We start from the raw sequence: 23,947 nt of genomic DNA, 5'->3' as shown, positions 1-23,947 counted from the left end.
TTAGATTGTTCATGTAACACTGGTCACAGGTCATTTGCCAGAAAATATTTCTTTCCACAGTCTCCAATGATCATTACAATAAGTTGGACACTTATTGAAGCATTAGATGTTTATTGGCAAGGATAGGGAAAAAACAATTCATACTTTTAGCAAAAACACTTGTTCGTAAGGTTGCAAAATTGTTACATTGGTCAGAGTTTTTAAAACATAGTAAAAAGTAAGCATTTAAATTAGCAGCAGTATACTTACTGATTATTTTGAATTAAGAGGATCAAGTCAGCTAATGAACAAATGGTTTAATGTTAATTGGAGTTCAAATAATATTAGCTAATACACAAAATGTCATATGAAGAAATCTTACATTCCATACAGTACATTCCATACAGTATGGAATTACCCTAAAGAGTTGCTATCTTTTACCCCCAAAGGCTTAAGTTACAGAAGGATAAATTATGTGGGTTCCTCTTATGTGCTGCTGCCCTTTTTGAAACCTTGCAGTGTTTCACATCAGTGATGTAAGTTGTATAGTGTATAATTATGTTTTGGATCTTTATTGTTAAATGCATACCCACCCCCATATAGAAAAAACTGTACCTTAAAGAAGCAGCCTTCTCTTTCCTGCTGATTTCTATTGTGTCAAATGAGCAGGATGAACATCTGCTTAGTGTTCTTTTGTTGCCAGATGAATCTCATGCTTGGTGAGGATAAAATTACCAGATGCCATTTTTCATAGAGGTGTCTCATTGTAATGGAAATAATATAGATTAATTTCACAGTTGGGTGTGCATTCCTCTATCAGTGGATGACGATGTTCAAACTCCTTTCCTCATATCTGATATGCCAGCACGAGATTCAAATGTCACTGTCACTGACCCTTGTATGCCACACTTTTCCAATATCCTATTGTGGTAAATAGCAGATTACCCGACGGCTCCAGCCCTTTGCTGGGATTGCAAAGTCCAGGACATTTATGCATATGAATACATTTCAAAAGCAAACACGTCGCACTTAATCCGTTCTCCTAGCGTTTTGATACATGAAAATGACGTTTCCACTGCTGTGCGGAGTGGGGCAACTAGCTGTGTGTGTCGAGTGCTTCATTCATGCTTAACGTCATTTCACCTCAGAGCGGAAAAACAAAATTATGTGGAAGCCTGACATCAGCCATGCGATGATTTGCTGATTTGTCTTCTTCATCTAACAGTATTATACTAGGGAAACGGCCTTCCATATGTGTCACCCTATGTGAATATTGGATCCGCTCACTTTCGCACAGGCAGGTGACGTTACCTCAAAGCACACACCCCTCCCCCCCCCCTCTGCCGCCCAGTCACCGAGGAAGGCGCTTGTCACTCCTTACCTTATATAGTGGCCTTTAACACCCGCCTCCGAAAGACTGGTTGGCCGACCCTCGAAGAATGTCGGCATGGATTGGCTGCGGCGGCTGCCTGTCATCGCGCTCGGGGCCTGGTGCGGCCTGTGAGGGACCGAGGGAGGCCATTGCGGCTGGAGCGTCTCCGAGAGCTCGGTCAGGAATCGAAGCGGCAGAGTGGCTCCCCCGAGGGCTTCCGAGGAGGTGAGGCAGGCGCCGGAGCGGGCATGCTTGGGGCCGGGCAAGCTGTGGGTGCGGCCGAGGGATACCAGCGGGGCTGGCGCCGGGAGGAGGCGCCGGGGGTTGTGGGTGGGTGCGGGGAGCGTGGCGGCGGCGACCCCCGCAGACGGCTGCGTGATGACTTCAGCCCCCCTCCCCCACCCGGAGCTGCGGCTGGAAAGTTTCCCCGCCACCTTGGCAGCCCCCCTTCCTCCTCCTCCTGCCCATGGCGAGGGGGCGGCGGAGGCTCCCGCTTTAGGCCCCGGCCGGATTCAGCCCCCCCCCCCTGTTCCCACCCCGCCAGCGCCCCCCGTTCCCACGGCTCGTTTTCGTCTCCTGAGCAGCCGCCCGGGGAAAAGCGGTCTGGTGCCGCCCGGGGAGGAGGGGTCGTCTCTCAGGGGTCGCGAAACACGCAGGAGGTCCTTCCCGCCCCGCTCCCGTGGCATCTCCTCGCCTGACAGCATTGGGCTGACCCGGCTTGGCTGGTACCTGCGCCTTTCTCGCCTCCCTCCTGCTGCTCACCCCCTTCTGCTGCCGCAGTGATTCTCGTCCTTTGCGGTTTGTGAGCAGGAGATGCCAGGGATGGACCAGCTTCTTCGTGCTCTGACGCAGGGGTCGGACTGGAGGGTCCCGGTGGTGGTGGTGGTTTGTTATGAGCTGCCACCCTCTCTAAACACTGGCCTGGGAGCAAATCCCATTGAATCCAGCGGAGCTTACTTTTACTAAGCAGGCCCGCATAGGATTGCGTTGATGGAAAACCAAGCCCCCCAAGAGCACATTGGTCCTGCCCTTGCTAAGCTTTCAGATGGGCGTTTTGCAACAGTCCTGGTACACATTTTCAATGCCAGAACAGAGCTATCTAATCTGTGCTATGGAAGGTGGAGGTTAACAACCCAGCTCTGCACGTTTACTTGGAAGCAGAAGCCATTGATTTCTGTAGGATGTACTTTCAAGGAAATGTGTTTTGGATTTCTGCCCAAGCTTTCTTTGAATATCCCCTGTCCCATCTCAAAGGCGCAGTAAACTGTTCTATTCTTAAATTATTGCCAAAGGAGAGAGGGGGATCAACAATTCAGGCAGCAGTTATTGTTTAATGTAATTGAATAGCACATATAGGTTGCCACTAGTGCTCCTCTTGATGTCATACTTCTCTGGATAAGAATGACTGTGCTTTAAAATTAGTATGGTGTACTGTCCGCTTGTCAAATTGTTGAGTTTGAGTTGTGTTGGATTGTGTAATTATACCCCTCACATAGAGAAATTACCTTTTAAGAGAAGTCTGCTTGTTAGATCACTTTTCCATTTCATGTGCCAACACATAACTGAAATTATTAAGAATGCTAGCTAAAAGTTGCCTTCTAACTTACATGATACTTGTTGGTAGCTTACTTTGTTAAGAGCATTTTTTTGGTCACATACAGGGAACATGTTTTTCTTCTGCTTCTTTTTTTACTATTGCCCTTTATACATCCCTTCTTACATTTGAAAGTGCATTATTACTGACCTTGTATTCATGTTCTTGTGAGAAGGGTCTCTGTTTAGTCTTTTTTTTAATAGAAAGGGAAGGTGATTCTGGGGTATTTTTTACTTGTTCAGAATCAGGGATATTCAAATCCAATACATTTTCTGTTAGATATATATTGGAGATGGTTTTAATGTGAAATATTGTTTTGGTACTGTGATATGTTAAACATATACTGAGTTCCTCTGAAAGTAGGTAGGATGTAAGTTTTAAAAATAAATGTCCATAGTACAATCTAAGCAGCTGATATACACGGTAGAACTGCACCTCTAACCTAAGAACATAAGATCAAACTAGAGGCCTGTCTTGTTCAGCATTTTATTCTCCCAGAAGTCAACCAGATGCCTATGAGAAGCTTACAAGAAGGATATGAGCACATTAGCACTCTCTTACTCGTGACCCCAAACAAAAGATATTCAGAGGCATACTGCCTCTGATACTGGAGGTAATGTCATGATCATATCTAGGAGCCATTGCTCACCTCCCTGAATTTGTCTAAATACTTCTTAAAGCCATCCAAATTGATGGCCATCACTACATCTTGTGATAACATTTCCCACAGTTTAACTATGTGCTATCCTGTTTGTACATCACACTAAGCAAAATCATTGCTTAGCACAAATGTGTGAGTGTGCAGACTTTTAAAGAGGAGATTGAAGCTGCTGTATTCCTCACTGGTCATTCAACTGCTGTGCTAAGCTATGCCAAGCCTTGGTCATCCTCCAGACTCATGGTTTAGCTCTCCCAATCAAATCTTGAGCTGTTAATCGCAGGACAAACATTGGTTACTGCTCATGGTTAGTGTGCAGAGAACTAAAGCATGAGCCTAGGTTCACATGACACACTAAGCCAAGCCATACTTTAACTCAACATAGCAGCAGATTGACTAGAGAGGGGCAAAGTGGCTGTAATGTATTGAGAGTCCACACACTCGTGCATTCATGCTAAGCCATAGATTAGCATAGTGTGGCATTTGTACCAGATCAATTCATTGCTTTTTTTGTTTTGACTTTCCCAACATTTAGCTTCATTTGATGAAATTTTTCTAAGAACTATGAGATGTGCAACTTTGTCTTATGCAAGTTCACTCAGAAGTCCCACTGAGTTCACTGAGAATTACACTGAAGTGTGCATAGGATTGAAGCCATTTTGTTTGTTAATGTTTAGTTTAGAGCCACTTCTTAAGTTATGTTTATACACAAGTACAGTGGTACCTCTGGTTACGAACTTAATTTGTTCTGGAGGTCTGTTCTTAACCTGGAACCATTCTTAACCTGAGGTACCACTTTAGCTAATGGAACCTCCCACTGCCGCCGCGTTATTTCTGTTCTCATCCTGAGGTAAAGTTCTTAACCCGAGGTACTACTTCCCGGTTAGCAGAGTCTGTAACCCGAAGTGTTTGTAAGCCAAGGTGTTTGTAACCCGAGATACGACTGTACTGAACATGGATAATAATATTTTGTGTTGTTGCTTTCCAGTATATTAATCACGGCAAAATTACAAATGATAATTTATAAATGGGTTGCATGTTATTCCTACAGACAGAAGTCGATTTCATCTAAGCGAAACATAATTAATAAGGTAGCCCTTACTTTAGAGTGCCTGTAAAACCACAGCCTATGGAACTGCTAATATATCTGTGGCAAATAACCACACTCTTTTTCTGTACATGCAGTTATGAAGACAAAATGTACATCATGTTTCAGGGAGTAGTAGAATTAAACTGATGAATTCTAAACTGGAGCATATATACAGTAAATCAGATTTATTCAGGCATTTAAATATTTTTTGGAAAGTGTTGCTATCCAATTTCCTATCCACACTGACAATGTGCATTAAATAAATCTGAATTGGGTAATATTGGGAGCCCCTATGTGCAGATTTTCATCATGTGCAAAACATTTTACAGTGACTAAAGTTAATTTTTGAACTATCTAAAATCTAATTCATTTCAGAAAAATTCAGTTGCATTATGAGTTTTTATTTCCCCCGCAATATAAGCCCTTTTAGTGTTACTGCAGGGATGCATCAAGGTGCCCAATACCCTAGTATTTCCTCAATCATCAAATGAAGGACTCTTTGTATCTACAGCTATATGTGTGAAAGCTGTGTTGATATAGATAGTTGTTCTGTTTGCAAAGATGGTAGCAGGTGAAGCTACTTGATGCACCCCCATTCCTGTAATGCCCAATGCAGGAGCAATAATGCCTGAATAGGGCAATGGTAAGATATATATTTGTTGCATTTAATTATTCTAGATGACAGAAAAGGCCTTCAAATATGTACAGGAAGTTACAACAGAGTAAATGGAGGGAGAGGGGAGAATGAGGAAGGAAAACAAAAGAAAAAATAAGAGTATTGTGCCACCTTTAACACTAATATTTGTATGATACAAACTTTTGTTCACTAGAACCTACTTCAGCACACAGAAAATGCCTATATAAGACCAGAAAAGCAGCTAGCCAGAAATCCTGTTTTACTAAGAGGCTAATAGAAAAAGAAAAAGGCTTCTATCAGGTGGACTGGCAGAGGAGAAGGAGGACTCTTAACACTTCCTTTGCTAGGTCTCTGTGCTGGGCAAGGTGAAAGGACTTGCATTCCTTGGTAGCCAGAAGAAAACAAGGTGAGCTGGAGAAGGAGGAAGGATGGAGTGACCCTTCTCTCTTTTGCTTACCTCCCTGTATGAAATTCCCTGCCCATGCCTGCATGAAAATTCTGCTTGCCTTTGGTAGCCAGACAAGACAGAATGATAAGTTTCACTTTTAAAAGATCTGTTTTTGCACTCTTACAATCTCCCCATATGCTATCAGATTCTTTCTCAGTACTTCTACAGCTGCCTATGTCAGTTTTAGACACTAGGACCAAATTCAACTAACCTGATGTCCTACTGGCACACTAACCGCAAATTTGTTCTGTAGGGTCAGGAAGGAACCCCCCCCCCCTTGAACTGTGGGTGGGTGGAGGAGAGGGGGGTTGTTGTTCTGGCAAGCAGAAAGGCTTGTGCTGATGGAAGGATCGGAAGAAGAAGGCATTGAATTCCTCCCACAGAAATTACTTTGACATGCATGAGACATTTTGGGCCCACCTATTAACAGATGGAGGAAAAGAAAAGATAAGGTGGCAAGTATGGTCTTGGGCAGTATTCTGTCTCAGTCAGCTGGTGGATGAATGATTCTCCATGTCAAAATGTTACCATCACATAGAACTAGATTTGGTGAGAAGTGTTCAACTCTAGTCTTCTCCTTGATGTGCTAATTTCTTTGTGCAGAATGAAGTGCTTTTGGTCATTTATGTCTGCTTCTGCAGCTTGGAATGATCAGGGGTGAGTGTCCATGCCACCTCTGACTGATGTGACAAACTCTTCCTCTTGAGCTTGGAGCTGGGGGGGTGGGGTGGGGAACTGTCCCTACAGTTGCAGCATGCTTTAGAGACATAATGTGAATATTATCTCTCCTGTATCCAGCTCCAAGTTTGAGGGGACTGTTGAGCCTCATTTGTATTGTTCTGTGTTTTGGGGCTCTCCAAACACCTTGGAAGCACAACATGGTGAGTTCCAGCCCCCTCCTGAACTCGGATCTGGAGGCTGGGGTTTGTTCCTTGTCGTGGGCTGTATTTTGTAGGTGTTCTGGGCACCTCAGAAGTTCAGTGCTACATCAGAGCAAGACTTGCTAACCACTGCAAATGGAACAGCCCAGAAAACTTAATATCAGACACACTGTTTATGATAACTATGCCACCATTTTGTAAATATTCCGTGTTTAATAAAATACAATGCATCTGTTGGCCTTTTGGCCAAATCTTCATCAGAGAAGGGTTGAACAACAGTTGCAGAGACTGAATGACCACCCCAACAAAGGGGAAGTACTTTGTAATGTGCATAAATGTGATTCCTCTTTCTCTTTCCCTCACCAGTTTGTTTAACTTGGTGGTCTTCTACAGTGGAATCTATGCTTAAAACAGTGGTGTTCCATCCTGCTTGCAGATACCTAGCCCTTGAAGATAATAAAGAAGTCTGGATAAATCCCTAGACTCAGAAGTAAGCCCCAATGGGATTTATTAATGGGCAAAATAGGATTTCAGCTTTAAGTATACAGTTAATATGAAGACTGGTGCAGCTTTGTAAAAGCTTGAGATTATCCCCAGGTTACTACCAAAGCATAGCCTTTGGTAACTGCCAGTGTGTGCTGTAACTTCCAGTCAAGTAGGCAGCAAATAATGTGTGGGTAAGATGCTGGCACTGGGTTGAAAGTGTTATGAGTGTTTATTGCTGCTGGTTGTACTGGTGTGTGTGTGCAGGGTACACCACTAAGATCTGACTGTTTAAATTATAATGCCCAGTTTTTGCACTGGCTCTGTATTTAGTGAGCTTTTTTGTCTGTCTTTTCTATTCTATATTGCATGTATTCTGCAATGAAATTCTAACAAGAACCTTTGGTAGCAGTTGTCATTTTATATTCCACTGTGCCTTATTAGTTGTACTTTTTATTGACACTCTTTTTTGCATTAGCAGTTTGTGTGACTCTTTTGGCGATCCAGAGCAGATAAGGAATGTTAGATATGTGCCTGGCTGACTGTATTGCGGAGAGAAGGGATCAACAGAATCCCAGGCAGGGTAATATTGACTCCCTGGAATACACTGGGGGAGGGATGATGTTAGGGAAAGTAGGCAGCAGGCACTTGACCACACACACTTACCTGTCAATAGAACCTAGGTAGTCATGCCAACCCTCCCATCTTGAAGTGCTATTGCTGAATGCCAGGTAGGTGCATAATAAAACATCTTAAGGTGCTAACCAGGTATGCATTACATAGAGCTGGGTGAGCCTGACTGTCCTAGCCTGACTGTCCCAGTAATCCAGTGTCCTTGGGTCAAGGGAATGCACCTAGTGTTGGGTCATGGATACAGAACAGGGATCCTCACCCCACTGCCCAACAGCTTCCTTGGCAGAGCTAGCTGAAACCATCTTAGTGGTGATGCTGGGCACCCAGCTCTGTATGTCCATACCATCAGAACCACATGTAGCTGGATCAGTGCTGAACTGGTGCCTAGAAGTGATAATAGGCTGGATGAGGATCAACAAGCTGAAGCTGAATTTTGGCAAGACAGAGGTACTGCTAGTGAGTTGTTCTCTGGTCTGGGAAATGTTTTGTTGTGGTTTTTTTTAAGAAGAAAGAAAAAGGCGATCATTGGACTACTTTGAAAATACAAATTTCCTTCCCCCTGAAAAAAGGTGGATTTTCAAAGGATATAAAATCCACACATCACCACGATGAGACTGACCCTTTTTTAATATGCATTAAACCTGCAGAGGAAATAGATTGATATGTCCGTCCCTACAAATGGCTACCTCTTTGGTGTTTCTGTTCACCTAGACTTATGCTTGATTTGATTAACATGATCTAAGTCAGAGGTTTGTGTTGTTGCTGTGCTGTTTATTGTGCCTATTTATTAAACTTTCATTTTTACATTTGCTGTTTTTTTTAAATATGATAATTATTTTGGCTGATGGATTGTTTTTATTTATTGCTGTATAAGCTGCTTTGTGAGTTTGTATGGTGAAAAATGGTCTACAAATGTTGGAAACAAGTAACGTAAATAAAATGGGGACTTCAAAGTTTTTATACCCCCTGAGACCTCAGTGTAACAATATGTTGACAGCTAATTTAAGCAAATTCTGTTATATCTATTGTACAGTGCTTTACAAGTCCGTATATAAAAATCAGTGATTTTTATGGGAGTTTTATTAATCCCAGATTTAAGGACACTCCCTCAGTTCCGAGGAAAGGTTCTGTTACACAAAGTGAACACTCTTCCCCAATTCCTGGAATATAGGGAGTAGCCAGGAGAGCCAGCTGTCCTCAATATTGTGATGCTTCTCCACAGTGTGGTGTTAGTGGCAGCTGTTCTCTTTCTTTTCCCTCAACTTGGAGCTAGAATTTAAGACTAGGTGTGGCAGGTAGCCTCCATATCATTACTGCAGAGACTGAGCACGGACTAGTACTCTTTCTTTCCTACCAGAGAGGGAATAGTCAGTCATTATGTGGGACGCCGGTGGCGCTGCGGGTTAAACCACAGAGCCTAGGACTTGCCGATCAGAAGGTCAGTGGTTCAAATCCGCGCAACGGGGTGAGCTCCTGTTGTTCGGTCCCAGCTCCTGCCAACCTAGCAGTTCAAAAGCACGTCAAAGTGCAAGTAGATAAATACGGTAGGTACCGCTCCAGCGGGAAGGTAAACAGCGTTTCCGTGTGCTGCTCTGGTTCGCCAGAAGCGGCTTAGTCATGCTGGCCACATGACCCAGAAGCTCCCTCGACCAATAAAGCGAGATGAGGGCCACAACCCTAGAATCGGCCACAACTGGACCTAATGGTCAGGGGTCTCTTTACCTTTACCTTTATGTGGGTGAGGTTTTTAATGAACGGGGTTGGATTAATTGATCCTATTTTTGTTTCTTTTGAATTATTATTTGTTGTTGTTGCTGCTGTTGTTGTTCTCCATCCTCATCCCACTTGACTCTGGAGAAGGACAAAAAAAAGAAAGAAAGAAATCAGCATCCAGGTCTAGTATATTTGCCTGGCTTGGCAAATAGCACAGCTAGGCTATGTAAACACCGCAGTTTAAAGTGGATTAGATGCACCCCATGTGTGCAAGTTCTTTGCATCTTCACATGGTATTGTCCTTATCCAAGTGGGAACCTCCACTTCCCCACTTTAATAAAAAAAACATTTATTCAGATACAGTACAGTTACAGTACAATAATTTCAAGCCTGCATTCATGCTACAATTGCTACCTAGTGTATGTAGTGATTTTAAAGCAACTTTGCAATGGTTTGAAGGGGAAAATATCTATAGCATGCTGAAGCCTGGGCCACACAGGTATTCTGCAAGATTGATTAACTGATTTAATGTAATTCATAAAATTTATGCACAACCTGAGCATTTAAAAAAACCCCTCAAAGCAGTTTATGAAGAGAATAAAGCAATATAATTATCAATAAAAGCAATAAAAAACAACTTTAAAACTTTCAAAAAATAAAATCAGTAATAAACTAAAAACAGATTAAAGCATATATGTCTGAGTAGGCTTATATATACAAAAATGTTTTGGTTCTTAGGGTACTTAATGTTTTTTTTAAAAAAAACATATGGGCTGCAATTTCAAAAGCAGTGTGAGCCTTGTCACCCCACATTTTTGAAGCTGATGCCCTGCCTCCAATATATTCAGCTGCGTCTAGTAAGCATCTATTGTCTGAAGGAGAGCTGAAATACACTTGTTTGGCTTTGAGCACCTTTTTCTTTGAACTTGGTGTGCTTTGTGTGGCTCACAGACCATATGTTGCCCACCTGAAGATTGGAGGTTATGTTTTACTTTTTACACCTAGACATGAAAGGACTTGCTTTTACTGAATGTGCCCAGTTCTGAACAGAGAAACATCTATGTTGGCTAGGGTATATATATGTGTGTATTATGCACACAGATGTAAACACTCAGAAACTGACTTATTGGTATCTATGCCTGGCAATGGAAACTAAGTGTATATCACTGTCAAAAATACATTTTTCCAGTTCTGTAGTGGAATGTAATAAAACAATTTTGAACATTTCAACAGAGAGGTTTTACTTGTTTAAATTGTATTTTGAATAAATAGTGAAATGTAATCTAAACTCTTTAGTGAGGCTGTTTTTTTTAATTAAACTTGTAAATATTTTCCATTTTGGTTACTTTACTATAGTATAAGCCAACTAGATTAAAGCTCTGCTACTTACACAAATGTTATATTTAATAAACACTAATCAAATTTACCAAAAATTTTGGTCATATGTATTAATGATTTATAAGAGAGGCTGATTTGGCATTAGATTAAAGTTTTGAAGTTTCAATCTCCTATTCCTTTCTTACTTTCTTTTTCAGGCAAACCGCAGTTTACCTGCAGATCCAACTATGCTAACTGTGGTTTGTCTTTCCTTCCACACCAGAACTTTAAATCCACCAATTCTGCATTGGAGGGCAAGCACAATCCATAACCTGCCAATTTGGATGTTGCAGCAAACTATAGCTGGCTTTGACCTGATAACCATACCATGGTTTTCTATGTGTGAACCAGCTGCAAACGTATAATCATTTGGAAATGTGAGTTACCGGTACTTCGTTGCATGTTCTTTTTTTCTCCGTACCCTATAACTTTTCTTGAATAGTGCGTTGAATCCAGTTCATATTAATGATACTTCACATAATATCAACATATTGGTGGAGGAAGGGGAAGAAGTGATGATGATGATGATGATAATGGGACCAGAAAGGCTAAAGAAGGAAAGTTTAACACAAATATTTCCATGAAATTCAGATATGACAGGAGTATTTTGAGGTGGTATACAGTTGGACAGGTTTCTTGAAGTCATCTAGGCCTTATTGCCAACTTAAAACATTGTTTTGACATAGTATAGTCTGGTGGTGTTCACCAGCTTCTGCAATTAATTTTATTTTCCAGTCCTTCTGTATTATGCATGTTGTGGATATATAATTAACTTGAAACACTGTCAAGTTTCTTGAGATGTTTGTTCACATAAATGCAGTCTCTCGTGTAATTCACATTAACATTAGATATAGCTTGTCATCTTATTTTTAAAAGCCGTTTAAAGCTCCTGCTGCCTGGATTTGTTTTGAAATTTAGCTGCACATTCCCCTAGCAGGCAGTGAAATTTCTGTAGTTGGCAGAGTGATCCAAACAAAACAGTCTGTTTGGCTGAGGATAACTTCTTTTTTGTTTTCTTCTAGTGCTGTAACCTAATTCTCTCCTCCCCACACAGATACTTATTAGTATTTTACAATATTTGTCATATTCCAGCAAGCACAATCTAGGAGTTCAAACATTTTCTGCTCACCAAACGTCCCACCAAGGAGTACAAAACAACTGCTGTAGAAGCAAAAATCTCTCTACCTCCTGCATCTGAACCAGGGTGTGGGAAGGAAGATGTGTGTTCACGCATCTCTTACAACATGAAAGCACTGGCAAACAGATCAGTCCTGCCTGAACTGACTGTGCTGATCATCTTCTTAGTCTTCTGCACAAAAATGTATCTGGATTTGGGACCATTGGTAATAATAATGTAGGAGTGCAAACAAACATCATACATGACATTGTTTGACTTAACATATTTACTGAAAAGTAAGTCCCATTAAATTAAATGGGCCTTATACTCCCAGATACGTGCGTTCAAAACTGAAGAATTGTGGGTTAAGAATTTCATTCAAAAAATGTACAACTTGATAGCAGAGGTGGCTGACATTGGTTTGCGGCTCTTTTGAGGGCTATTTGCCAACCTGAGCCAATTTAACATGCATGTACACTCACGCAGGACACACAAACTCAGAAGGAGGAGGAATAGACTTAGTTCAGGGAGTTGGACTTGATGACCCTTGGGATTCCTTCAAACTTTACAATTCTCTGAAATAAGTACAGTGGTACCTCAGGTTACATACACGTCAGGTTACATACGCAGAAGGCCCCATTAGCTAAAGTGGTGCTTCAGGTTAAGAACAGTTTCAGGTTAAGAACGGACCTCTGGAACGAATTAAGTACTTAACCCGAGGTACCACTGTACTGAACATAAGTGAAGCGGGGACAGGCAACACATAAACAAAGAAAGAGAGGACAGACAGTGACATAAACTTAGCAGTGTATTTGCTGTCTTGGACAGCTTTGGTGTATGAGGGTCATCGGTTGCTCCAGTTCTTCCTTAGGGGGGGCAAAATGTTAAGGATTAATGTTAATGGGTTAATTCTCTATGAATCAGCAGAGATAACTCATTCCCCACCATGCACCTGCAGGCATCTTGTGACTCTTATCTGTGCAAGTGGGCAGATTTGGCAAGTGACTTTGTGTATAAAAGGCCTCAAGGTTACAGCATACTGTGTGGGTCATGGTAGGAGAATTGCTGAAGGCTATCTGCTGGAACTGGATTCAAGTGAAAACTTTTTGAAAAGATCGTCTGAGGAAGAAGTTGGAAAATTGATGGACTTCAGAAGTTAGAGAACTCTTATCACAGGCATCCCCAAACTCCGCCCTCCAGCTGTTTTGGGACTACAACTCCCATTATCCCTGACCACTGGTTCTGTTAGCTAGGGATGATGGGAGTTGTAGTCCCAAAACAGCTGGAGGGCGGAGTTTGGGGATGCCTGTCTAATCAGCTGCAGGACTTTGAAAGCAGCTGACCTTAGGACTTGACTGTGGACTTTTAACACAACAAGTACTTTGAAGCAAAGAACCCTCTGGGCTGAGAGAGAGAATGCTACTTGTAATGTTTGTAAATAGTGTGTGTTCATATAGTGGTGTATGTCAGTATTAGCCTAGTAAAAACAACTCTCCTAAATGGCTGTTTTCTGCAGTGAGCTTAAACGGCTTAACTGGAGCTTTTTCAGTGCCAACACACAACACCCTGTTGTCTCCTCCTACTTCATAATTGCCATGGGAAGGAGTAAGAAAGCCTCCTATGTTTGAAAAGGCACCCTTCTCTATCTGGTGTGGCACCACTGCTAGAAGATTTTAGATAAGAAATGGAACAGAATGCTTCTTCCTTTGTTCCAAGGCACTTGAAGACATTCTACCCATGGAACTGACTGGAAAAGAATGGTGCTGTGCCAAAAGGAGAAGAGGTAGACTTCTGGGCTCCATGGGGCAGCCACTTGCCTATTGTTGCCTGTTACTTGGGACAAGGCAGGAAACCCACACAGAACATGACCTGTGTGCACAGGAAATGCTATCTCCGCTAAGATAGCATTGCACTGATCAGTCATTCTGCTAAAATCACTTTTGGATCATCCATTATGCTAGTCAAGTCTCTTAAGTTAGTCATCTAAATGCACGTCGTGCTTTGTTCTCTTAGTGGTTGTCTAATTTCTAAAGAGAAATGCTGTTGGCAGCTTTGGGTACATATTTATAAAAAGTTTCACTTTTTTTGGTTCTCTTTCTACAGATCTTGAAAACTGCCAAATCCTGGGAGGAAAACTACATGACACTACATCATGAGCGAGAGTAAATGTGACAGTCAGTTTTACAGTGTTCAAGTCTCAGACTCGACATTCACTGTACTAAAACGTTACCAACAATTGAAACCTATTGGCTCTGGGGCTCAAGGCATTGTATGGTGAGTAGCTACTTATTGGACAAAACTAGTATAAGCATCAAACTGTAATATCACCAAAATTTTGATCAAGAACTGAAAGCAAAGTATTATTATTATTAGCCGTGCATCTGACTGGGTTGCTCCAGCCACTCTGGGTGGCTTCCAGCAAATTAAAATACAAAACACAGTAAAACATTAAACATTAAAATCTTCCTTATATAGGCGTGCCTTCAGATGTCTTCTGAAAGTGAGGTAGTTTTTTATTTGCTTGACATCTCATGGCACATACCTTAATTCCACACATACATAGAAACAACAGAATCCAAACATTATTTTGAAGTACAGTGCTATTCCGTGATGAAGTTGAAAATGAACAGAACCTTTAAAAAGTCCTGTGTCAGAATAAGAGCTCAAATAAAACAACAAGTTGATTAAAGAAATTATGTAATCTTAACACCTGTTCTAGAGAAGAATTGTCTCTTAGTTTTTGACTGAGATATAAATGCATCTGACTTTTAAGAAATTTCTAACTATACTTTGACTAATGGAACAGGATGAAATGCTTCATGCATGGAGGTGTTAAAATTAGTCTAGTAATAAGATCTGATTTATTTTTGGTTGAATAAAGTAGAACTCGAGAGGGTTTTCATTTGTGCACTTTGCCCTTCACCTAAAACAAGAAGCAGTTTCCTTGGGGTAACTGAGCTTGTCTGTCATATACCCTGACACCCATGGCTCTGATTTTTAAAAGATGCAATTAAGATGTTTCTGTTTTAATTTTTCAGTGCTGCATTTGATACAGTTCTTGGAATAAATGTTGCTGTAAAGAAATTGAGTCGCCCTTTTCAGAACCAAACACATGCAAAACGAGCTTACAGGGAACTTGTGCTTCTAAAATGTGTCAATCACAAAAATGTGAGTAATGTTAATTTATATTAGAAACAAGTAAATGTAAAATAATAATTGAATGAATGTCAGATGAATCAACTGGAACTAAAGCCATTATTCTGTGATTCAAATAATTAAATAATTGAGAGAGAGATCAATTTTTGCTCTGTCCTGTACCTCCTGTAATGAAACAGATGTTTTAGGACTATTTCCTAATTGCAATATAGAAGACTAGTTATTCATAGTTTGTCATATTTCTTTGAAAAGCTAACTAAATTTCGGTTTTTTCATGCAGGTCTCTTTGTGGTCTTTTTGTTGTCTGTGGTTGGCTTTAGGTAACAGTTCCTCGGATAGGAATGATCTATGGCTTACACCACAGATTGGCACCAATATTTCTAGAAATGTATTAAAAAACAGTCCAGTATGTTTCTCTTTATGACCATTAAAATGACCCTCGCCCCTTCCAATTCTACGATTCTGTTATTATTAGCAGGCTTATAATGTATATTTAGTAGCATGTATACTTCTTAGTAACCATTATGTTTTTCTTCAAAAAGCAGTAAAAAAAACCCTTATCAATAGGGTATTGATCTCTTTCCACTGAATATTTGAACAGGCAATGTGGAAATGTATTTTCTAGGCCTTCTAGCAAAATAATATATCACTGAGATGCAACTGTGCTACTCCCATAATCTAAGAATTGTCGTACTTCAAAACTCTGGTTATTAATTTATCCATGGATTTATTATAAATAAAGCTATTCAATCCATTAAACAAATATACTTGATTTATCTCATTTATGTTGAAATATTGACTGTCCCTTATGGAACTTGACAAAAAAAATAGCATTATGCAAACTGAAGATAGTGAGTTAGTTCTAAAATATTTGTGAATCACTATGTTAATCTCATTTTTCTTGCTACAAAGCTTCAGGTAAAAAGTTATTAAATAATCTGATCTGTATGCTGACATTGCCATGTACTGTTTGATTTTTTTTTGCAAATCATTGTGATGGTGATTATAATTCTTTTATTTTGGTTTTACAGATAATTAGTCTATTAAATGTATTCACACCACAGAAGTCACTAGAAGAATTTCAAGATGTGTGAGTTTACTTTATTGTGTTTTCTTGATAAATATCCATTTAAGACCTGGAAGCAGTTGGCCTATAAATGATTTTTTAAATATATTGTGCTTTTTGGAGAAAAATGCTGAAGCCTTCTTGTAAGCATTGAGACTTATGAACAAAACATGACACTCCCCCCAAGTGTTCATTTCATCATTAGGAGATGGGTTATTGTTTTGTTTTTGTTTTATTATGTGTTCTCATTTTGTATTTTTATGTTGTGAACTGCCCTGTGATCTTCGGATAAAGGAAGGTATCCAAATTAAATAAATAAAATAATAAATAAATTTTACTGGCCACATAACTGACATTGGGGAGAGGGAGTTGCTTTGTTTATTTTCCTTTGCCGGAAGAGCAGTCAAACCAGTATCCTGACTGAGATGTGAACTAATGTCAGTTGAAGTTTTGCCAGTTAACTTCAGTGGGAGATTTGTACCCAAAGCAATAAAATAATAGATTATTTGAGTCTGGATTGCTAAAAAATATTTCTGCTAAGAAAACAAAATTGTATAATTGCGTCCACTGTAATTTCCATTTTGCATTCCCACAAGATGACTTACTGGGACTGTGCAAACTTGTGGGCTCCTAGACCACCCATGTCTTTTTTATGCTCTCACCCATGTTGAGCTAAGTTAAGGTCTGGCTTAGTTTGTTGTCTGTACCTGAGCTTGTGGTTCGATCTCTCATTGCTAACCACAAGCTGTAGTCAACGTTTGCTCCTGTAAAAAATACTTTTTTAAATGTTTCAGGTATTTAGTTATGGAACTAATGGATGCTAACTTGTGCCAAGTAATTCATATGGAGTTGGATCATGAAAGAATGTCCTACCTTTTGTACCAGATGCTGTGTGGTATCAAACATCTCCATTCAGCTGGTATCATCCATAGAGTACGTAGTGCTATTACAATTGTATCAATAACTGACTTTCATTAATTAACCTCATTAAGAATATTCAGCTATATTTGAAAGGGTTTTTTTATAATGACATGACAATTAGGACTTGCCATGTTCGATCAGTCCCTTTTATATTCTCATACAAGAGGGAAACAAACGACATCCTGTGGTCGTGAATTCTGAAGCTTAACCGGATTTGTCGTTCAGTGCCCAGAACGGTTGGGTTTCCACTCCTCCCTTTCTACTTTAGCTCATTGCCCTTGCTGAAAAGCCTAGGTTGTCATCCTATGCCCACCTAGCTAGGAGTAAGGCTCATTAAACACAGAGAAACCCAGCTCTGAGTAGCCATGTAAACAGTTGTACTATAACTATACGGTGAATTCTTAATGAGTAGCTGGACATTCCTCTTCTGCACAGCAGGAGCCTACACCCATTAGCAAAGCTTCCACACTTGCCTTTTTGGGGGCAAGGAGGGATTCTTTAATATTTACTAATATATATTGTGTAATATTACTTGCATTAAAACAACTTCTAGGGACTGCTAATCTCAGATGACCCCACCACAGGAAAGATGCATCCTGGTTCCTAGTGAAAAAGGAAGGACAAACTATGGACATTCCAAAGACTAGAAAACAAGACAAAAGCAGGAGGGGGGAAAGCAACAGCTCCTTATGGTTGACTGAAACACTGACTGACGGGAGTAGCTAGGCTGGCTCATTTCACAGAAATCACTTAGATGGTACCTGCTTATTTTGCTTCGTAACTTTCTAGGAGTGTGAAAGACTTACTTTTTATTCTATTCTGAGGAAACTCAAAAGTTTGGGCCCACTGCTTGCGGACGCCAGGTTGGCCACCCCTGTCATATGTTTCTCTCTGTGTGTGTAATTGGCAGAAATTGGTGACATCTCCTGTCCTATAAAACAGCAGCCAACTGTTGGGTGGGGCAAGAGCTAGGGATAGAGCTCCCACAAACTTAGTTATTCCCTCCTTCCAATAGTAGGTGAATTTCACTCTGGAGTCTTTTCCAGCCCCAATGTGTTAACTGGGGGGAGGGGAAAGGTACCAAGACCCCCCATCCCAGAAACTCTTAATCATGCAGATTCTCCCCCACCCCAAACACAGCACCACCCTATATATTTTTAAACATTTAATTGAATGTATTTTTTCTTAGGATTTAAAACCCAGCAATATAGTAGTAAAATCAGATTGTACTCTCAAAATCCTTGACTTTGGACTTGCAAGGACGGCATGTACTAATTTCATGATGACCCCATATGTAGTAACACGATATTACAGAGCACCAGAGGTTATTCTTGGCATGGGATACAAAGAGAATGGTAAGTTGCAGAACAGAATTACGTCTTGTTGGGTACTTGACCGGTTGTTAGATTTTTCTGTTTCTTGAATATATTCTTATCATTTGAGAACTGTGTAGGCTTTCCACCATCAAGCATCATGGGGTAATTGCCTGAGGCAGTGCTGCCAAGTTTTCGCAGCCTAAAGAACTAGTTTTACCTTCTTATCTTTTAAAATCTCCCTATGCAAAGAGAGATGCAGCTAGTGAGGTAGTGAGGCACCACTCAGCCACCACCAGCACTAAGCATCCTCTGAGGGAGAGGGTCTCTGAAGCAGGAGGCGCTGCTGGCTAGTCAGCCTCCTTCATCCAACACCACCTCTCAGTATACAGTATGTTGATAAGGCTGTGGAGATTACCTCATCTCCTAACTCACTGGCTACAACCTATTATCTAGGTTGCCAATATGGCAATAAAAGGCAGTGGTGCATGGTGCTGAGTTCTTCTCTTGGTAGAGCAGAAATGTGTAATGTGTAAGCTCCCTTTTAATGTTGCCTCCCAGATATTACACTATAAAAATTAAACTCCAAAGGCTTATGGAGGTTTTACTAAAAAATACACAGTCAGGAAGGAGACTATGCATATGTAAGGACCTCAATCTAGGAAATGCTAGTTCTGTTTAACACTCTTTCAAACCAGGGACTAGCTGGCTATTATTTCAGTTTAAAGAATACTGTATAAAATAGTGAATTTTTTGTTTGGGTTATTCTGAATAGCTGCCATGAATGTTTAGTGTGTACTGAAAATGTGTTTGTAGATTTGTAACTTTTGTCCCTATTACACCTAACATTTAATAGTGGATATCTGGTCTGTTGGGTGCATAATGGCAGAAATGGTCCTCCATAAGGTCCTGTTTCCAGGAAGAGATTGTATCCTTTATAAGACTTTCATGGACCACAAATGTGAACAGTTGAAAATAAGACTGAAGCGATTTTTGAGGAATTGCTAGACCTGCCATAATATGGTGGCGTTATATTTTTTAATGCAAAATGTTTCTTCGTCAAAAGTTAAAATTTGCATTTAGATTAAATGTTCTTGTCCATGTTGTTCAACAACACGTTAGCAGTTTCATTTTTTTTTGCATTGTTGTGTTTTTAATGTAAAAATGTTTTTGTTTTCCACTTTAGTTCACGACACTTCATAATTTTGTCATTTCACTTTTACTTTCAGTTGATATCTGGTCAGTTGGTTGCATCATGGGAGAATTGGTGAAAGGTTGTGTGATATTCCAAGGCACTGATCGTATCCTTCCCTAATAATTTTGAATCTTAATCCACATTTACCAAAGAGTTATTTCACTCACTTATGGATGAAAAATATGCTAATCCCCTGCCCTCATCTTTTTACTGAATGGATCTGCCACGCATGTTCAGAATTTGTGATATTAACCAAGCACTTAAACTTTTATTCTCTTCTTTTAACTTTGGTGTTTGAACATTAATCATTCTTGTTTGGAATTTCATTTTTTGCAGTTTTAATGGTGCTGCAAATTTCCCTGATGTTATTGGCACTGTTTAAACTGAAAATTCCACAAAATTATTGCTCAAAATTTATTGTTTTCTCTTTTTTTTGCATTTCTCTGCACAATGGAAATAGCCTTACAACAGTGGTTTTGTCTTGTCAGTTCTTATCTTATCCTGTTCACTTCAAAAGGATAGTGAAGGCATGCAGGTTAGAAAAATATAATTCCGAATGCTTAATTTCATGAGATTTTAACAGTTGATCATGTGTTAACCTAATAACACAATTAAATAGAAGAAGCTTGAATTTTCATTTTCTCAATTTCCTCCCATATATTATTTTATTCTCTAAAGCCTTATGACCAACCTAACACAATTCTTCATGTATGCTGTGTCTCTTTTAAGTTGCATGTTAACACTAGTTTTCATATTTGCTGTCTTCATATATCTGTGTTTCATGCTTAACAAATTTCTGTGCAGAAAATGCATCTTACTTGTTTGAGCTCCACCAATCTAGTATCTGTTTCTCTGATCATTACTTTATATTATTGGTTAAAAGTGTTGTTTACTCGAAAGTCAATCTCAGGTGCAATCTCAGTCTCTTCAGAAAACACATAATTTAATATATTTCAACAGATACTGGTGCTTTTCATGACTGAGCAGAGAGTTGAGAAGGGTCTTAGTGTTGACATCCTAATGCTTTCTTTCCCTCTTTATACCCATATTGTTTTCCATCTTTGTGATTTACATGGAAGCCATGTAAATGGCTATTGTCCCTATTGAAATAAGCATTTGGTTGTTAGTTTATAATTTGGGTTTGCAGTCGGGTGACCTAGAAGAAAGTGGGGGAGAACCTTACTACTTGAATCTTGCTTAAAAATAACCAGCCAGTTGTTTTGTCACAGTTGTTAGCAGGTGAATGTTCTCTCTCCCTCTCTCTCTCTCTCTCTCTCTCTCTCTCTCTCTCTCTCACACACACACACACACACACACACATAAAATGTATTGTCAAACACTTTTCTTCCAGAAGTACGTACAAGTATGTGCAAGTTTCTCCTCAGTGCTTTGGGATATTAAAAAGACTACGGTGTTCTCTGTTTGCAATATACAGTATAGATCTTAGGCACACCAAGCTATCTGTAGTACCTTATGCACATCCTTTTTAATAATTATTAGGACCATGCAGCTTCAATTTGGGATTCTGAAGGAGTGTGAGGGATGAGAATGGTTTCTTCCATTTTAAATTTCATTTGCTGCAGTTTAACAACTCGAGGGACCTTATAGAAGGCCACATTTAAAGGGACTTCCTCATTAATTTCTACTAGCAAGCACTATCTAATCATTATATTTGCATGTGGCCTCTTCGTTCCTAGATGAGAGGCACATTTTAGTAATTTGGATTGTGATTATTGATACTCCTGGTGTGTGCTGTTGAAGATTTATGGTGATGCCCAAAAAACCTCACTTCATATCTATTTTTGATTAAGCACTTGTCAGCCATGTGGAACTTGATTGTTTTCACCTACGGAGTTATTCCAAAAAGATTTATTTCATGTAGACTACACTTCTGAATGCACCAGAGAGCATAAACTGCACAAAATTGTTGTTTTAAAATATTCTGGAATGCAGTAATGAAATACATGGTTTGTACACAGTTTTCTAAGTAACCTCTGAGTAGACATGTTTTAGGACTGCATAGTGAATTAAGGTTCTTTTTACTCTAGATTGGTGGAGTTCTTTAGTAAAATCCATTTATGCAGATCAAGAAGCTGTCTTTATTTGTGCAATTTAGCATGTGATGTTTTAACCTTTTATAGTACTTGGTATCAAAATTCCATCTAAATGCATTTGATCAAGCAAGGAAAAACTGAGCAATTAGCATGTTCATCTGTACAGAACATACATGTTCTTTAAAAGGATACCTTAATGGCAGCAGTGATGTGGCTTTTTTATTTAGAAAACTATGGAAATATGCACTGTACTGTAATATATGTCTTCAAGCTAGAAGTATTTTTTTTCTGATGCTTTAGAGAGCTAGCTAATTTAGCATATTTTGCTTGCATTTAGTAAACAAGGCTTAACACTTTGAAATTGCCAAGCTTGTAGTTGCAATTGACATCCATTGATTGTTACTAAGAATTTATGAAATTGATTTTTTTTGCCAGCATACTAAATTTAAGCTATTGTAGTAACTAACATAGAGAATCTTATAATGAGATTTTAAATATGTTTTTCACTGTGTCTTCGGTTTAAACGTACATCTGGATTTGCCTTTATGAAGCCTACAGAAGTATGATAAGACATGATGTTCCCAAAAAGAGAAGTATAGCTAGTCTTATATAGCCCCATAGACTGGTACTGTCATTCCAGTGCTGTGCTCGCTCAGGTTAAACAGAAAATATTGTGGGTAATGTCCTCTACCATATTGGAAGAACTCATTTATTCCATTGAATTCTGGTGACTTCTTTAAACAAGGGGCAGGGAATTGAGGGGGTGAAATTCTGCCAAACACTTCCATTCTATAAAAGTCGGTGGAGAAAAAGTTATTGAGGATTAAAAATACTATTAAAAGCATGATCTTGCTAGTTAAAATGTGCAGCTCCCCAGAAATAAATATTTGTTGGGGAGGAAGCCGCCCCAGTAGGACATGTTATTTTAGGGGTTGAAATTTAATTTTTGGAGATTTCTTCAGTGAAGGGTCTTTAAAGTATGTTTTTGGGTGTGAGGAATTCAAATCTGCTATTATTTTTCTGACTGGACAACATTTAGCTTGGTAAGCCTATATCTGAGGAAGAAGCACATAAACTGCTTTCGGAAAACCAAAGAATTATAATTTTACCTTCTGAATATGTCAGCTAATGCTAAGCAACAGCAACATAACTGCAAGTTCTTGGCAATCGTTTTTAATGATTTCAGTGCAATTCTACACACATTTTACTTACCAAGCACAGCTAAGTTATATTAATTTAATTTAACCAAAATATCTTTTGAAATTCCTAATGAGCACTCCTCATTTTTGTAAGTTGAAAAATCCAAAACACCCTGTGGAACTGAGACATTTTGATTCGGTTTTGTGCAGGGAAGAGGGGCATAACTGAAGCAGATACTACTTTCAAGTTGATTCTGAAATTTTGTCTCCATGTACCTTTTAAATGCTTAACTTCAGGATCCTGTGACTACCTGCTAGGCAGTTATCCACTTAGGTGACAAGCAGAAGCGTTTTGAAATTCCACCAGCCCTGAGTAGAAACATGCCAACAAAGTTTGGATCTAACTTGTCTCTCAAGCCATTCCCAACATGCTTCACAAGCTTTTGTGAAGAGCCAGTGTGGGATTGTGCTTAGAGTGTTGGACTAGGACCTGGGAGGCCTGGGTTCAAATCCCTGCTCAGCTGTGAAGCTCACTGGGTGACCTTGGGATAGTTACAGTCTCTCAGCCTAACCTACCTCACAGAGTTGTCATGGGGATTAAATGAAGAAGGGAAGAGCCATGTATAGCACTTTGAGCTCTTCGGAGAAAAAGGTAGGATATAAATGCAATAAATTAAATACATAGCTAATTCTTGTACTATACATACTTTTTGAGGGGGAAGGGGGAATACTTTTATTTTCCTAAACGAAACTTTTGCAGATATTGACCAGTGGAATAAAGTTATTGAACAACTAGGTACACCATCCGCAGATTTTATGAAAAAACTGCAGCCTACTGTGAGGAACTATGTAGAAAATAGGCCAAAATATCCAGGTATCAAATTTGAAGAGTTGTTCCCAGACTGGATATTTCCATCGGAATCTGATCGGGACAAACTAAAAAGTAAGATTTCATGTGTGCATTATTCTTGTATTTTCATTTTCATTCGTACTATAATGTACGGTAATTGTTTGGGGTGGGGGTGGATACTTTTTTCTAGTTGATAAAACAGCACATTCTTGTTGTCTGTCACTTAGCTAAATGCAGATTATCGATTTTTTAATCCACTGTTTACATTAAG

At 39.6% G+C, this 23,947-nt stretch overlaps 1 protein-coding gene across 8 annotated transcripts in view; it reads left to right on the top strand.

The window, feature by feature from the left end:
- Window positions 1-1,431: 1,431 nt before the first annotated feature.
- The window catches only part of MAPK9 (mitogen-activated protein kinase 9), a gene marked incomplete at its 3' end in the record, with an annotated part of 38,348 nt that continues 15,832 nt past the window's right edge, over window positions 1,432-23,947 (top strand). For 2 of the 8 annotated variants that reach the window (XM_083488203.1, XM_083488207.1), the window contains exons 1-9: window positions 1,478-1,576; window positions 11,089-11,242; window positions 14,086-14,256; window positions 15,021-15,150; window positions 16,170-16,228; window positions 16,999-17,137; window positions 18,315-18,480; window positions 19,668-19,739; window positions 23,587-23,769. In XM_083488203.1, coding sequence (XP_083344329.1) covers window positions 14,135-14,256; window positions 15,021-15,150; window positions 16,170-16,228; window positions 16,999-17,137; window positions 18,315-18,480; window positions 19,668-19,739; window positions 23,587-23,769 — 871 coding nt within the window. In that variant the 5' untranslated portion in view covers window positions 1,478-1,576; window positions 11,089-11,242; window positions 14,086-14,134. Of the gene's footprint in view, window positions 1,577-5,523; window positions 5,737-11,088; window positions 11,243-14,085; window positions 14,257-15,020; window positions 15,151-16,169; window positions 16,229-16,998; window positions 17,138-18,314; window positions 18,481-19,294; window positions 19,367-19,667; window positions 19,754-23,586; window positions 23,770-23,947 lie in introns of those variants that run through there. The other 6 variants (XM_083488201.1, XM_083488206.1, XM_083488202.1 and 3 more) reach the window with 5 other exon arrangements.

This window comes from Podarcis liolepis (genome assembly GCF_965112155.1).
Source record: "Podarcis liolepis genome assembly, chromosome: 2".
In the NCBI taxonomy this organism is placed as follows: domain Eukaryota; kingdom Metazoa; phylum Chordata; class Lepidosauria; order Squamata; family Lacertidae; genus Podarcis; species Podarcis liolepis.
This window is presented reverse-complemented; position numbering and strand designations above follow the sequence as displayed.